Source organism: Capsicum annuum, chromosome 7, assembly GCF_002878395.1.
Source record: "Capsicum annuum cultivar UCD-10X-F1 chromosome 7, UCD10Xv1.1, whole genome shotgun sequence".
Lineage (NCBI taxonomy): Eukaryota > Viridiplantae > Streptophyta > Magnoliopsida > Solanales > Solanaceae > Capsicum > Capsicum annuum.
The window spans coordinates 185,033,600-185,046,805 of record NC_061117.1 but is presented as its reverse complement, the minus strand read 5'-3'; the positions used below and the strand labels follow the sequence as shown (position 1 = coordinate 185,046,805).

The 13,206-nt window shown below is 37.0% G+C and overlaps 2 protein-coding genes across 11 annotated transcripts in view; both read left to right on the top strand.

Annotated features, from left to right (window-relative positions):
- LOC107878408 (DNA-directed primase/polymerase protein) overlaps nt 1-4,459 on the top strand; it is a 39,922-nt gene extending 35,463 nt beyond the window's left edge. For 2 of the 5 annotated variants that reach the window (XM_016725384.2, XM_016725386.2), the window contains exons 13-16: nt 737-844; nt 1,087-1,152; nt 1,230-1,441; nt 1,994-2,462. In XM_016725384.2, coding sequence (XP_016580870.1) covers nt 737-844; nt 1,087-1,152; nt 1,230-1,441; nt 1,994-2,083 — 476 coding nt within the window. In that variant the 3' untranslated portion in view covers nt 2,084-2,462. The other 3 variants (XR_007057692.1, XR_001676869.2, XM_047415311.1) reach the window with 3 other exon arrangements.
- A 2,567-nt stretch (nt 4,460-7,026) lies between these two features.
- Nucleotides 7,027-13,206, top strand: part of LOC107854842 (SAC3 family protein B) — a 25,056-nt gene continuing 18,876 nt past the window's right edge. Inside the window, exons 1-3 of one of the 6 annotated variants that reach the window (XM_047415306.1) lie at nt 7,027-7,275; nt 7,665-7,904; nt 8,129-8,305. In XM_047415306.1, coding sequence (XP_047271262.1) covers nt 7,166-7,275; nt 7,665-7,904; nt 8,129-8,305 — 527 coding nt within the window. In that variant the 5' untranslated portion in view covers nt 7,027-7,165. Of the gene's footprint in view, nt 7,276-7,664; nt 7,905-8,128; nt 8,321-13,206 lie in introns of all 6 variants that reach the window. The other 5 variants (XM_047415305.1, XM_047415308.1, XM_047415307.1 and 2 more) reach the window with 5 other exon arrangements.

Sequence of the window (13,206 nt, the reverse complement as noted above, 5' to 3'; positions counted from 1 at the left end):
CGGGTCGGCGCCGAAGGTCAGCGACGGCGCCGGGGACCGGTGCGAGAAAGAGGGAGAGAGGGTAGGGAGAGAGAGAGAGAGCCGTTAGGGCAGCGCCGGGGACCAGAGGTCGGGTCGGGTCAGCGCCGACGGTCGGCGCAGGGGGCCGGTGACCGGTGCGAGCGAGAGAGAGGGTAGGGAGGAAGAGAGAGAGTGTCCACAAAACCTAAGCAAATACAAAGAAATCACCTAAACTTTTTGCATTTGTTGCAATTTGTGCCCTAGTCTCCAAAGTCTGCGATGAAGGGAACTCAAAAGTTGGAACACAATGGTAGAAAAAAATCCATATAGGCAATACCAACTAGTCGGGTTTAAGGCTTAGTCATGCTGGTAAGCTTACATTAGGTCCAACTTCTGCTAAGAGTTTTTTTAATCTTGTTGCATATTTGTATGTCATTGGAAAATATAGAGAACCTTAATTTGAATGAAATGGGTTCAGAAGGAGCAATATGGAGAATGAGGATATATAGCCGACATCAACTAGCTTTGCATCAAAGGCTCGTAGTTGTTGCTGTGAACTATGTGTCTGCCATACTGGGCCATGACTGTCGTCATCGTTTTGATACCTGGGTGTCACAGATAGTGTTCTAATTCCAGTTTTCTATTTGTCAGTGCTTAAAAGGTGTAGCACTCCACATGTGTCACAGTGTGAAACCAAGTAGTACTGCTTACTTTTTCTGTATTACTTTCTTTGCAGGAAAAATCCGAAGTTGGTACTGGTTCTCTGAGTATGCATTGATGGTCTACAACATGTCTAGAAATAGATTCTGTGAAAGAATCGGCAGACAACATAAAAGCAATCATGGTAATGCATCACTAATTTTACTTTTGCAAGGAAAAAATTATTGTTAGTAGTCACATCTGTTTGAGTTGTTCTCCACGCTTCAATTTCTCTTCCAAGGCGACCTTGCGCTTGCTGGATATGTTTCCATTTTCACTATTGGCAGCATCAGCTATAGTCATGCCCGGAGCATGTTTTACAGATTAATTTAGATAGATTCTGAGCATTGATATGTTCTTAATGACCCTCCTCGCATATGGTGTCAGTTATATACGTAGTTGATCTGCGAAGGAATGTTTATTATCAGAAGTGCCACGATCCTGATTGCCGAGGTAAATGATAGTCTTACTTTCATTCACCAGCTGAACTTTTTGGCTAAAAAATGATGACCCTTTAATAATGTTAAAAGGCTATCGATCTCCCTTGCGACCTGTCCCTGATAATGTCATACCTCATTCATCCATTTCCGTCAATCTGCCTGGACATAATTTGGATGAGGAGAAGCCAACTGTAACTAGTGACAAAAGCATTTCCAGCAGCTGCAAGAAAGAATGGTGGCTTGAAGCCGTAAGAGTTGCAGACAGCATTGAGAACGTACAGAAAGCATTGGATCTTACTGAGGTTGTTTATCTTCACCTTCCAGCTTCTTGTTAATATTTTTTAAATATACTTGGATAAAGTGATTCTTTTTTTTTCTTGGAATATTAGCTATCCCACACAGGTGACTTTTCATCATGTTTAGATGTCTCATGGATCTCAGATCTTGGGGAAAATTGATATGGTAGGATCTAAGTGAGCAAAACCCAAACTTTAGGTGATACTAAAGCTCAGTAGCTGAGCAATGCAAAGGGTTACGGATTTTCTCCCGTTCTGTTTTAATTCCCATTTTCTTGTTTTATTTTTGTAAATAGTCAATAGTGCAGTTCAATCGTTTTCGGGTCATTAGTTGTTTGCCTGTGTTAGAACAGAACCAAGACTTGCAAGTTAACTTGGTAGTGGTAGGATTTATCAATATGGGTGCAACTGTTGAGTTGATTGGCTGGTTAAAATGGACCTGTAATGGAATAAAACTGATGTTGATTGTTAGCGAGGCAAGAATTTCTCTCCTTTTTCCTTTTCCTCTCTTATGTAATCTAGATGAGTCTGACTGCCTTTTTTTGTTACTGATTGCAGGACGGAACATGTGAAGATGAGGAGGAGTGGTGGATGGCTGTTGAAAAGATTGCACACCAGACAGAGCTATCGTACTTTGGCAAAGCCTAGTCATCTCAGCTCTGGCAGAACTTTAAATGGTGGACTGGTAAGCCTAGCCAGGTCCAGCTAGTTGGGGTTACTGGTTTCCCCAATCACATCATACATTGTGTTTGTCCTGTTAAGTGATGACTTCTTAATTTTTTCTACTATGCTGCAAACCAGTGCATGGTGGAACACTACATCCCAAGTTTGTACATCCATTGTATTACTTGAATAGCCATAGCTATCAAAACTATCATGACCTATTTAATTTGATGGATGTACTCGCTTTTTTGTTACTTGAAGTCTGTTTGGCTAAGTTTTTATACATAGCTTCTTTTGAGAAGTATTTTTGTCAAACTATGTTTCATAAGAGAATTTTTGGAGAGAGTTTTTTTTCTGGTTGAAAGAGAATTTATTCATTACTTAATATGCATCATACATATTGCAAAGCTGTGGAATTGACCCCATAGGGTCGTTTTCTGAAGTGTTAATATTACACATATTAGCAGATAACGGCTAGTCTTGCCTTACAAAAGAGTGGTCACTAGTAGATATCACACTGGTTAATATCTAAAGACCGCTTTGCAAAATTAGGAGTTCCTTCTTTGTCTATTGTAATAACTTTACGAATAAACACAGGTGGAACTGCCCATTCTTCAAAAAACTGAGGTACTTCGGTACTTCCTTCTTCCTGCCTGCCTTAGCTAAGCTATCCGCAACTTTGTTATGCCTTCTATCTTCATGGCGTACCCGCGGGTTCCCCAGCACCTGTAGAAGATCCCTGCACATGATAATTAAATTGTTATCAGGTTGTAAAGCATCATTGATAGATGTAGCCAAGTTTTCAGAATCTGTGACTCTTAATGCTAAGCTTGTGACATTTCAGTTTTGCAGCCATTTTTAGTCCTGAGTATAGGGCTGTTGCTTCCGTGTCTATAGGCGACTGAGCAGCGAATTTGGCACTAAAGCCATAGACCCAATTCCCATGCTTATCTCGAATTAATCCCCCAGCTCCGCCAACTTTGTTATGATAGTCAAAGGAGCCATCAATGTTGAGTTTCATCCCTTGGTGTTTCCGAAGAAAAATGCCTCCGGGGCAGAGTAAACATTCATTTCTGAACAATAGACCCTCTTTCCATACCAGTTGTGTGTTCTCATCCATTACAACTTCTTCCTATATATTTTGTTTGTGCTGCTTGTTTTCCTCTATTAGCTCCTATAAAAAATTCTCGTTTGAATCATTTCAAAATGAGTTTCAAAGCTTCAAAATCAAATTATGGGAGCATGCTTAGCGTTGAGTTGAGAGGGTCGAGCCCAAGCTCAGCTCTATCAAGTCGAGGTAAACTGAGCTTTTTACAGTATTTGACTGAGCCGAACCGTCTTTGTAAAGTTTAGTTATGTGTAATGCTACGTCATTAAAAATTAAATTTGTGATAAGTTCGTCTGAAAAATATAATCATTACTAATTTAAATTGATAATTGCATTTAACTTGATTTAATTATATATCCATGGATCATCTTTTTTTTTTTTTACATATTGTCATCAAAAAACCTATACATTTTCTAGCATATTTGGATCCTCTGTACCTTTCAACTCTCTCTCGCACTGCTATTTGTATTTGTTGAAACAAAAACTCGGAATTCACTTTGTGTTGCCTGAATATTTTACCATTTCTGGCTAGCCAAATATCGTGTATCAGTGCTCCAACTGCTGCTGCAACTACTTCTTTTTTAAACTTCTTCCACCGCTGCTTCCTTATCAAGAGAATGGATTGCTTGATATCTTTTTTGTGCAGACTGATGTGCAATCAACTTTCCAGTTTTTGCCAAAGAATTTGTGCTACTTCACATGTCCCAAATAGATGTGTAGTATCTTCTATCTGCTGCTGCTCACACAGGACACAGTAATTAGACTCTTTGCACAAGCCAATCCTCTGTAATCTCTCCTTGGTAAGTAGTTTGTCTTGCGTTGCCAGCCACATTATAGACCTATGTTTTGGGAGTGCTATTCTGCTCCATATTAGTTCTGCTCCTCTCCTATAATTTTTCCACCCACTAAGCTTCGTATAACTATCAGAGATAGAGTATCTTCTAAGCATTCACAACATGTCCATTCTTATTGTACCAGGTATGCATACCAAGTTTAATCTTATGCAATTATTTCCAGTACCGGCTGCTTTCCTGAGGTGGTGTATATGACCAAAACGAGCCAACCGCAAGCGAGCTTAAGCTTTGACCAATCTTCGATCGAGCTGAATTGAGCCGAATTAAATACATATGAGTCAAGTCAAGCCCTGAGTTGGCTCATCTCTATGCCCCGCCTTAGTTGTGACTAGTATTATTTAAATAAGAAAATTAAATATTTTTTTTGTAAATGTCATTATTCCAACCTCAAAAGCAAAATCTTAAATTAATTTATTATGATTTAAAATTTAATTACAACTTTTAAAAGTTACAAATTAATTCACAAATTACCAACTGTCAATAATATTTTCACAACAAATCCTCCCACCAAATTTTTTAAAGATTCGCATAGACAAATCGATTATCAATTTGACCGATATATGGACAGATCAGTTATCGATTCAACAGATATGAAGAGATTGATTATCAACCCGATAAATACAGACAGATCGATTATCGATTCGATAGGTATAGACAGATCGACTACCAATCTGACAGATATAGCCATATTAATTATCGATTTGATCGATATATGGACAGATCAATTATCGATTCGATCAACGTTAAACATCGATTTTCTATGTTATTCAATAGCCGACCGATTATAGTAATTAGTCTGATAGATTAATCATCAGTAATTTTTTTATCGAACTGATTAATCATCGATCTTTTTTTATCTGATCGATTACACACATATATACACAAACTTTTTCTTTTGAAAAAAATGATACTAAAATTAAAGGAGAGTAGAAAACTTATAATTTGGGAGGAGACAGAATATTTAGAAATAAAATATGAATTTCAAAAAAAAAAAAAATTGAAGAAACAATGAATTTTAGTAAGAATAAAGGAGAAAAAAGTTAGAGAAAGGAAAAGAATAATTTGAAATTAAAAGAATAAGTTATGATTTTATATTTAAATATATTTGTAAATACCTCCATTAATTTGTAATAATATTTTATTATAATTCAATTCTTTATTAATTTGTTTTACTTTATTTTAAAATGGAAAATTAAAGTAGTTCATTTTGCAGGAAATTACATGTTATAGTCTCAATAGTGGGTGGTTTTGGATTTTTGACCCTAATAGAAAAGTCTTTAAAGACTAGCCTTCCTTCCATTTTTAGTATAATATAAGTACAATTTTGCCCTCTGCACCTCAAATATTTTTAAACTTTTCATACTCATTTGTTCTTAAATGCTATTTTTATTTTTATTTTCTCATTTTTTATTTTTTCCTTTAATTTTATTTTCATGTTTTAATTCATTTGTCTCAACCTTTATCTTTTTCTCAAACATTATCTTTTTCTTTATTTTTTTAATTCATTTGTCTGAACCTTTATTTTTTATTTTTATCATTTCTCTTTTTTCCCTCATTTTTCTCAAACTTTATTTTTATTTTTTCTCCCATTTTTATTTTTCTCAATTTTTTTAATTGTTCGTTTTTTTCTTGCCATTTTTTTCTCAATCTTTTTTTTTATTTCTCTATTTTGGTTGATCGCTTTTTTCTTTTTTCTCAACTTCTATTATATTTTGCTAATAAATAAAAAAATGAATAATCCGCAAAGGGATCTTCTTTTTTGACATCAAAACAAATTTAAAGGTATGAAAACATAACGTGGTAGAACTAACTCTTACTCGTGGGACATAATTTGTAGTTTGAAAGTCCTTGAGCTAGTCTTGCCTCTAAGGCAGTAGCTGTGAACATCTTAGAAATGAAAACATAATGTGGTAGAGTCAACTCTTGCCCGTAGGAAATAATTTGTAGTTTGAAAGTCCTTGAGTTAAGTCTTGCCTCTAAGGCAATATTTGTAGAATATCTCAAAAATGAAAACATAACGTGGTAAGGTCAACTCTTACCTGTTGGGTATAATTTGTAGTTTGAAAGTCCTTGAGTTAAATCTTGCCTCTAAGGCAATAGTCGTAGAACATCTCATGAATGAAAATATAACATGGTAGAATCAACTTTTGCCCGTGGGGCATAATCTGTAGTTTGAAAGTCCTTGAGCTAAGTTTTGCCCCTAAGACAATATTTGTAGAACATCTCATAAATGGAAACATAACAACATAGAGTCAATTCTTGTTCGTGGGGCATAATTTGTTATTTAAAAGTTCCTGAGCTAAGTCTTGCTTATAAGGTAAGAGTTATAAAACATCTCATAAATCAAAATACAATACGATAGTATCAATTCTTACCCATAAAACATGACTTATTATTTGAAAGTCACTAGTTTTGCCTCTACAATGTGGTAGTGTCAACTCTTGTCCATGAAACGTAGCTTATTGTTTGAAAGTCATAATTCTTGCCTTTATAATATGATAGTGTCAACTCTCATTCGTGAGATGTAACTTGAATGGAAGAAATCGAAGAAAAAAATAAAAATAATAAAAAATGTTGAAAAAGAAGAAAATGAAGAAAAATATTAAAAAAAAAATAAATAAAATTTATTTTATAAAAGTAGACATTGAGATGTGTAAAGAAAAAGAAAGTAAGGGTTGAGAAAAACTAAAAAAAAGTAAAAAATTAAAGTAAAATAAAAAAAGAAATTGGGAGGAAAAAAAGAAAAGCGTCATGATTAAAAAAAATAAAATAAAAAATAAAAATTAAAGTAAAATTAAAAAGAGAAAAAAAAGTAAAAGATATAAATATGGAGTTGTTCTCTATTATAATTTTATTTAAAAAATATTAATTAATAAAAAAATTATTTTAAGATTTTTTTTTTTTATTTGAGGCTAAAATTTGAATGCGAACTCAATTTGGTATATTAATGAGATTTACCCTTCATTTTGTTAGTCGGAAACTTCAAAAGTCCAATTAGCCAAATTTTCTCATTTGATCGAGCAAGTGCAACAAAGAGTGTTTTTGTTGAAGAAGAAAAGAAAAACCCAAACAGCAACACCGTTTGTTGTATGCTAGGCGCGAAGAATGGCGTTTGAAGGATTCGGGAAGAATACAGGGCCCATTGCTCCTCCAAAATCCCAAACCCCTTTTGGGAATCCTTCCCCTCCTCCTTCTACCTTCCCTCCATCTTCCAGGTACTCACTTGCCCCATTTTCGTACTTTTCTTCTAATTATTATTACTAGGGTTTTTTCTTACAGACATATTCACAAACAAATTCAAAAACATGTATATTACTTGTCAAATAGTGTAAACATTAAGCATGTTTAGAAAAAGTGTAGATTTTAACACAGCAGTCCGCACCCACTACCGGAACTCCTTGATATGCAAGTGAGTAATAGTTAACTACTGTTTGGACTACTTGCCTGGACAATCTGCTGTTAACTCATTTGGGTGATTCTCGCAATAGTAAATTGAAATTCTTTATTTATTCCGTAAAACTTTAGGATTAGGCTTCACATGGTTTTCAGAGATCATATATACTCGTTAAGGCTAACTGAATATTTTCCATTCACCAACCTGTAGACCCACTGAAACTCTTCCTAAATGGGGTTATGGGCAAAAATACATCTACCATGATTATGATGCCCAACCCCACCAACAGTCTCCCGAAGTAGTGCCACCTTTAGCTTCAGCTTATGCTGAAAGTGCCTTCTCTGCTAGTTCGAGAGCTTCCCAAGTTCAAGATTTGAGAAGAACTGGGCCACCTACTTCATTTTCTTCTCATGCAGAACTTCTGGGAGCCTCCAAGACCATGAGGGGAAGGTATAATTTTTATTTCCTTTTTTAATTCACCAAATACTGTTCTCTATTATGTGAAACATTCCATTTTGTTTCTTGATGTAACTTGTCATGAGTAAGGACTGTCTTAAACAACTCAATAAGCATTTTTGCCACAGAATGTACTTGTGGTTATAGTGTGGAATTGTTAACTTTTTCATTTAAAATGCACACTGAGCTATCTAATTCTTCCCACCTTTTTTTGGTAGTTGTTCAGATTTGATATTCGGTGATCAGGGCAGCTTTGTTTCCCAGAAAAATCAGTCGTCTCCATTGTTTCAGAATGAGAGTCCATTGGTTCCCAAGAGTACAAGGTCACCTCCATTGGTTTTTCAGAACAATCTTCACACAGATGGCGAAACTCCTCCTCTTGGTGAAGCTCAGCTGTTAGTTTGGCTTCAGTTGCTTCTCTCTCTCTCTCTTGGTCTTTTTTAAATTGGGCATTGTCTCAATTTACTGGCATATGTATATAGTGCTGGCAGTCTAAGTCCGTTTATAACTAATCTCTATATTATTGATACCTGCATATCTCTAACCAACAACCAAAGGACTGCTTAGGGTTTGATGTACCTTAATTAGGAAAGTAGGTTTACATCGGGAATGGATACACATGAAAGCTATCTATTCTAACTTGTGGTTTGCCAAAACGTCTCCTTCCCTTGGACTTAGATGTTGTGGTCACTTAAGAGTGTAAATTCATATGTGGTTGGGTATAAGTTGCTGAATTATGAAGTATGAACAGATATCTAGACCTTAATGTTTGGTAAATTTTAGAAAGGCATTTGCAGCAAGTCTACACTTATCTAGCTTATAACATTGTGATTTTCTTTTATGCAAGTGATACACTACCCTAAGGCATTGCCAACATAAGCCTAAAGAAAGTAAAAAGCTTGCTTTAGGCCCAAAAAATGCTAAATACTATTATATGATGTATATAATTAATGATATATCATATATATAATTTATTTAAAGTGAAATAATGATTTTCACTTACAAAATTCAACTTTTTCCAAGTTAAATTCATGTCCAAACAAAGTTTCAATATCCAGATATTTCTTTTTTTCAATTTCAATTAGGCATTTTTCAACTTTAGCCAAATATTTTCTAAATGAGCTATAAATAATTTGAAGTGCATACCCTTTTTCATTTTTTCGTACATTTTACCCTCCCCTGACCTCACTAGGTAGTAACTGAGTATGTTGCTGTATTTTTTCGTATGTTCATTGTTTGATTCTCATATTATACAAAGATATATATCAGTCTTATCAAATACTCCTCTATCTTAATTTATGTGTCTCACTTTCTTTTTTAATCTATTTTAAAAAAATGTATCTTTCTGAATTTAATAAGTTGCTAACCTTACTTTTCGTTATAGCATTAATTCCACACTGTCTTATAGGAATAGCATGACATGTTTAAGATCAGAAGATTAAAAAAATAGTATGGCATACATACCTCTAGCTTAAGTTTTACATTCTTAAACTTCATGCCAGGTCAAACTAAGACATAGAATAACATGATTGGTATATATATAGTTATTTTGGTGGTGGAACGAAGAAGTTAAGGTAGAGACTAAGAAGGTGGCTTATGCGAAGTTGGCTAAGATCAAGGATGGCGAGGAGAAGCGGACAAATAGGGAGGAGTATAAGTTAGCTAGTAAAGAGGCTAAGTTAGCGGTTACAGCAACGAAGACAAACTTTTGAGAGCTTGTATGCGGCTATAGATGAGAAAGGTGGGGTTAAGAAGTTGTATAGGCTTGCCAAGGCTAGGGAGCAGAGGGCCCGTGACCTTGACCAAGTGGAGTGCATTAAGGGTTGAGGATGACAAAGTGTTGGTGGATGACACCCCCATTAGGAGGAGGTGACAGTCTTATTTTGATAGATTTTCGAACGACGAGGGGGTCGAAGGTTTAGTGCTGTGGGACTTGGAGCACTCAAAGAGGTGTCACGATTATGGTTATGTAGGCGTATTAAGTTGGAGGAGGTCAAGGGTGCTATTCGTAGGATGCGTTTAAGTAGGGCGACTGGGTCAGACGAGATTCTGGTGGATTTTTGGAAAAGCACTGGTGGGGCAGGGATGAAATGGCTGACAATGTTGTTTAACATCATTTTTAGGACGATGAAGATGCCGAAAGCTTGGCAATGGAGCACGATGATTCCTTTATATAATAACAAGGGAGACATTTAGAGTTGCAACAACTATAGGGGTATCTAGTTGTTGAGTCATACTATGAAAGTTTGGGATAACTTATCCCATCACTAAAGCATAAATGGTGGGATAATAATCTCTTGGCTAACTAATACCTCCAACCAAACATGGGATAAAATAATCCTACATTTTATTCCGGCTTATACCTCACCAGAAGACCCCTAAAGGAAAGGGTGAGCAGGACCAAGACGAAGTGCTTGGAGTGTAACTATAGTGATTTGACGTATGAGGATGACGTGGTAGTGAAGCTGGATTCTCACGCCATTCGAAAGAGAGATAGTTTTAAGTGTTTTGAGTCTATGATTCAGGGGAATGGAGAGATTAACGAGGATGTCATGCACCTGCACCGTATTGGTGCTGGGTGGTTGAAATAGCTCGCTTCGAGAGCCTTGTGTGATAAGAAGGTGCCTCCTAAGTTTAAAGGTAAGTTCGACAAAATGGCACTTCGAACCGACTATGTTGTATTGAGTGCAGTGTTGGCCAGTTAAAAACTTCCATATTTAAAAGTTGAAGGTGGCAGAGATTAGGATGTTGAGATAGATGTGCGGACTTACTAGAAGGGATAGAATTAGAAATGAGGTTATTTGAGAGAAGGTGAGAGTGATTTCGGTGGAAGACAAGATGCGGGAGTTGAGGTTGAGATGGTTTAGGCTTGTGATGAGGCGGTGCATGAATGCTCCATGTGAGAGGCTCGCTATGGATAGTATCAAATGGGGTAGAGGTAGTTCGAAGAAATATTGAAGGGAAGTGATTAGACATGACATGGAGCAGTTACAACTTACAGAGGACATGACCCTTGATAGGACGGTGTGGAGGACGCAGATAGGGTAGAGGGTTAGTAGGTAGTAGTGCGTCCTTACTAGTAGGGAGTACTTTGTTTGTCGATGTACCTGTAGTCATAATGTTATGCATGTGTCCTGTGGTTTCTTGTTCGTGTTGTTTTGGTGATATTTGTGATTTCGGATAGATAGTTCATAATATTACTCGGTGGATTTCTTGTTTCTTTCATTATCTAGTGGTGTGTTACCCCATTTTGTTGTTTGTTGTTAATGTTTTCTGCTTGTTATATTGTTATTCATCCCAGACCTGGGGTCTATCGGAAACGTCTCTACTTCATTTGAGGTAGTGGTATGGACTGCGTACACTTTACCCTCCCCAGACCCCACTTTGTGGGAATACATTAGGTATGTTGTTATTGTTGTTGGAATATATATATTTATGGCCGTTTGTTAAGGTTTGGCTTTAGGCCACAAATTCCATTAAGCTGCCCTTGCCCTTGGCCACTTCCTATACAATGTCTTGCCTTTGGGTATAGCCTCACTTAAGGGCTTACACGCGCCTTTGTTAACACTGCAAGGATGGAATTTGCTATTCAAGAGAGCACTAAATGACTGGGAAATTGGGCAAGTAGCAAGCCTACTGGGAATCCTAAGCACTTTTTGTGGTATTTCTATGAGTCCAGACAAGCCTACTTGGAAACTCCATAGCAAAAGCCAGTTCACAGTCAAGCTACTGGAAGCTCAATTCTAGCCGGACAGCAACAAACACATGGCCTTGGCAGACAATTTGGAAATCCAGACGCCCCCTGAAGTATCATGCTTCACTTGGTTAGTGTGCAGGAAAGCATGCCTCACTCATGAGGCATTGCAGAAGAGAGGATGGCAGATATGTTCTAGATGCTTTATGTGTGAGCAGGAAGGAAGCAGAAGCTACCAATCATTTGTTCCTACATTGCAATACTGCCACAAGCCTATGGAACATCTTTTTGTGCATTTGAGGAGTCAGCTGGGTGATGCCTAATACAACCCTAGAGTTGCTGGAGAACTGTTCGGGAATTGGTAAAAGAGGGAGAGAAGAAGATTGGTGGAGAACAATTCCAGCATGCATATGGTGGACCTTGTGGAGAGAAAGGAATGGTAGGGGTCCTTAGAAGATCAGAAGACCAACATACAGAAGATTAAGATGAAGAGTATAAGTCTTTTTTTTTTCGGGTGTAAACAAGAATTGAAAGGGGAGACAATAGAATTAGGGGATTTTATAGGAAACTTATAAGAATACTTTGATGGGGTGTGCCCACCACTTTGCGGGATTTAAGTTTCCAATTCATCGTTTTTTGGATGATGATTTTTTCGTGTGAATACGAAGTTACCCTTTTCTAAAAAAAAGTAGTTCTTTGTCATAAACACTATCAATCCTTATTTGAGTTAATATCTGATATACGAACAAAGTACAGAATCGAAAACTAAACTACGATACGAAAACAAAAGGTAAGGATAGATAGAGATCAAATAATAGATAGACACAATGGATGAATGAATAACAAATGAAGAGTGTATCAAACCCTAAACGCTCTATTCAATGTCACACAAAGCACCTAATCTCCTACGTAGACCTCAAGGGAATTGGATTCCCGAGCAACCCACGTTTCTAAACGATGAATCAACACAAGCGATTCCACGCTTGCCACAAGCTAATCCAAGCTTGCCTCACACTTTCACAAGTGTTTACATTCATAATTCATCAATAACTACTTACTAAAATGAAAAGACGTCCTATTGATAGTCTAGGCTAAGTTATTACATCATATAGGCCAAAAAGTGACCCATTTAGGAAAGACAAAAAATAGAAGCCCATTAAGCACATGCTTGAGCATTTGTGGAGCATATGGGGCGCATCCCATGGTATAGTGGGTTGTTTTGACCCGCTCTAGCGGGTCTAGAGCGGGATGGGCGCACCTCCAAAGCGGATGGGGCACATGTCTTCTTTCGGGGGCTTTTTAGCCCCGTTTTTCCTTCCCTTGGCCTCTCTAACATCCCTTGAGCCTCCTTGATCATCATAATCATCCAATGGATGCTCTTTGATAGCCATCAAGAAGTCATCAAGTGTCTTTTGACCCGTAAGCATCCTCTTTAGCAACTCGGAGGCCGTTTGGATTGTATCAATATCTGGTTTTTGCATATGCTGTTAATCATCACGGAGGCTAAGTCAGCAGTCACGGCAGCTAAGACGGCCGCTTTTGAGAGCTTGTATGCAGGGTTACAGGGGAAAGGAGGGGAGAAAAAGTTGTTTAGACTCGCTA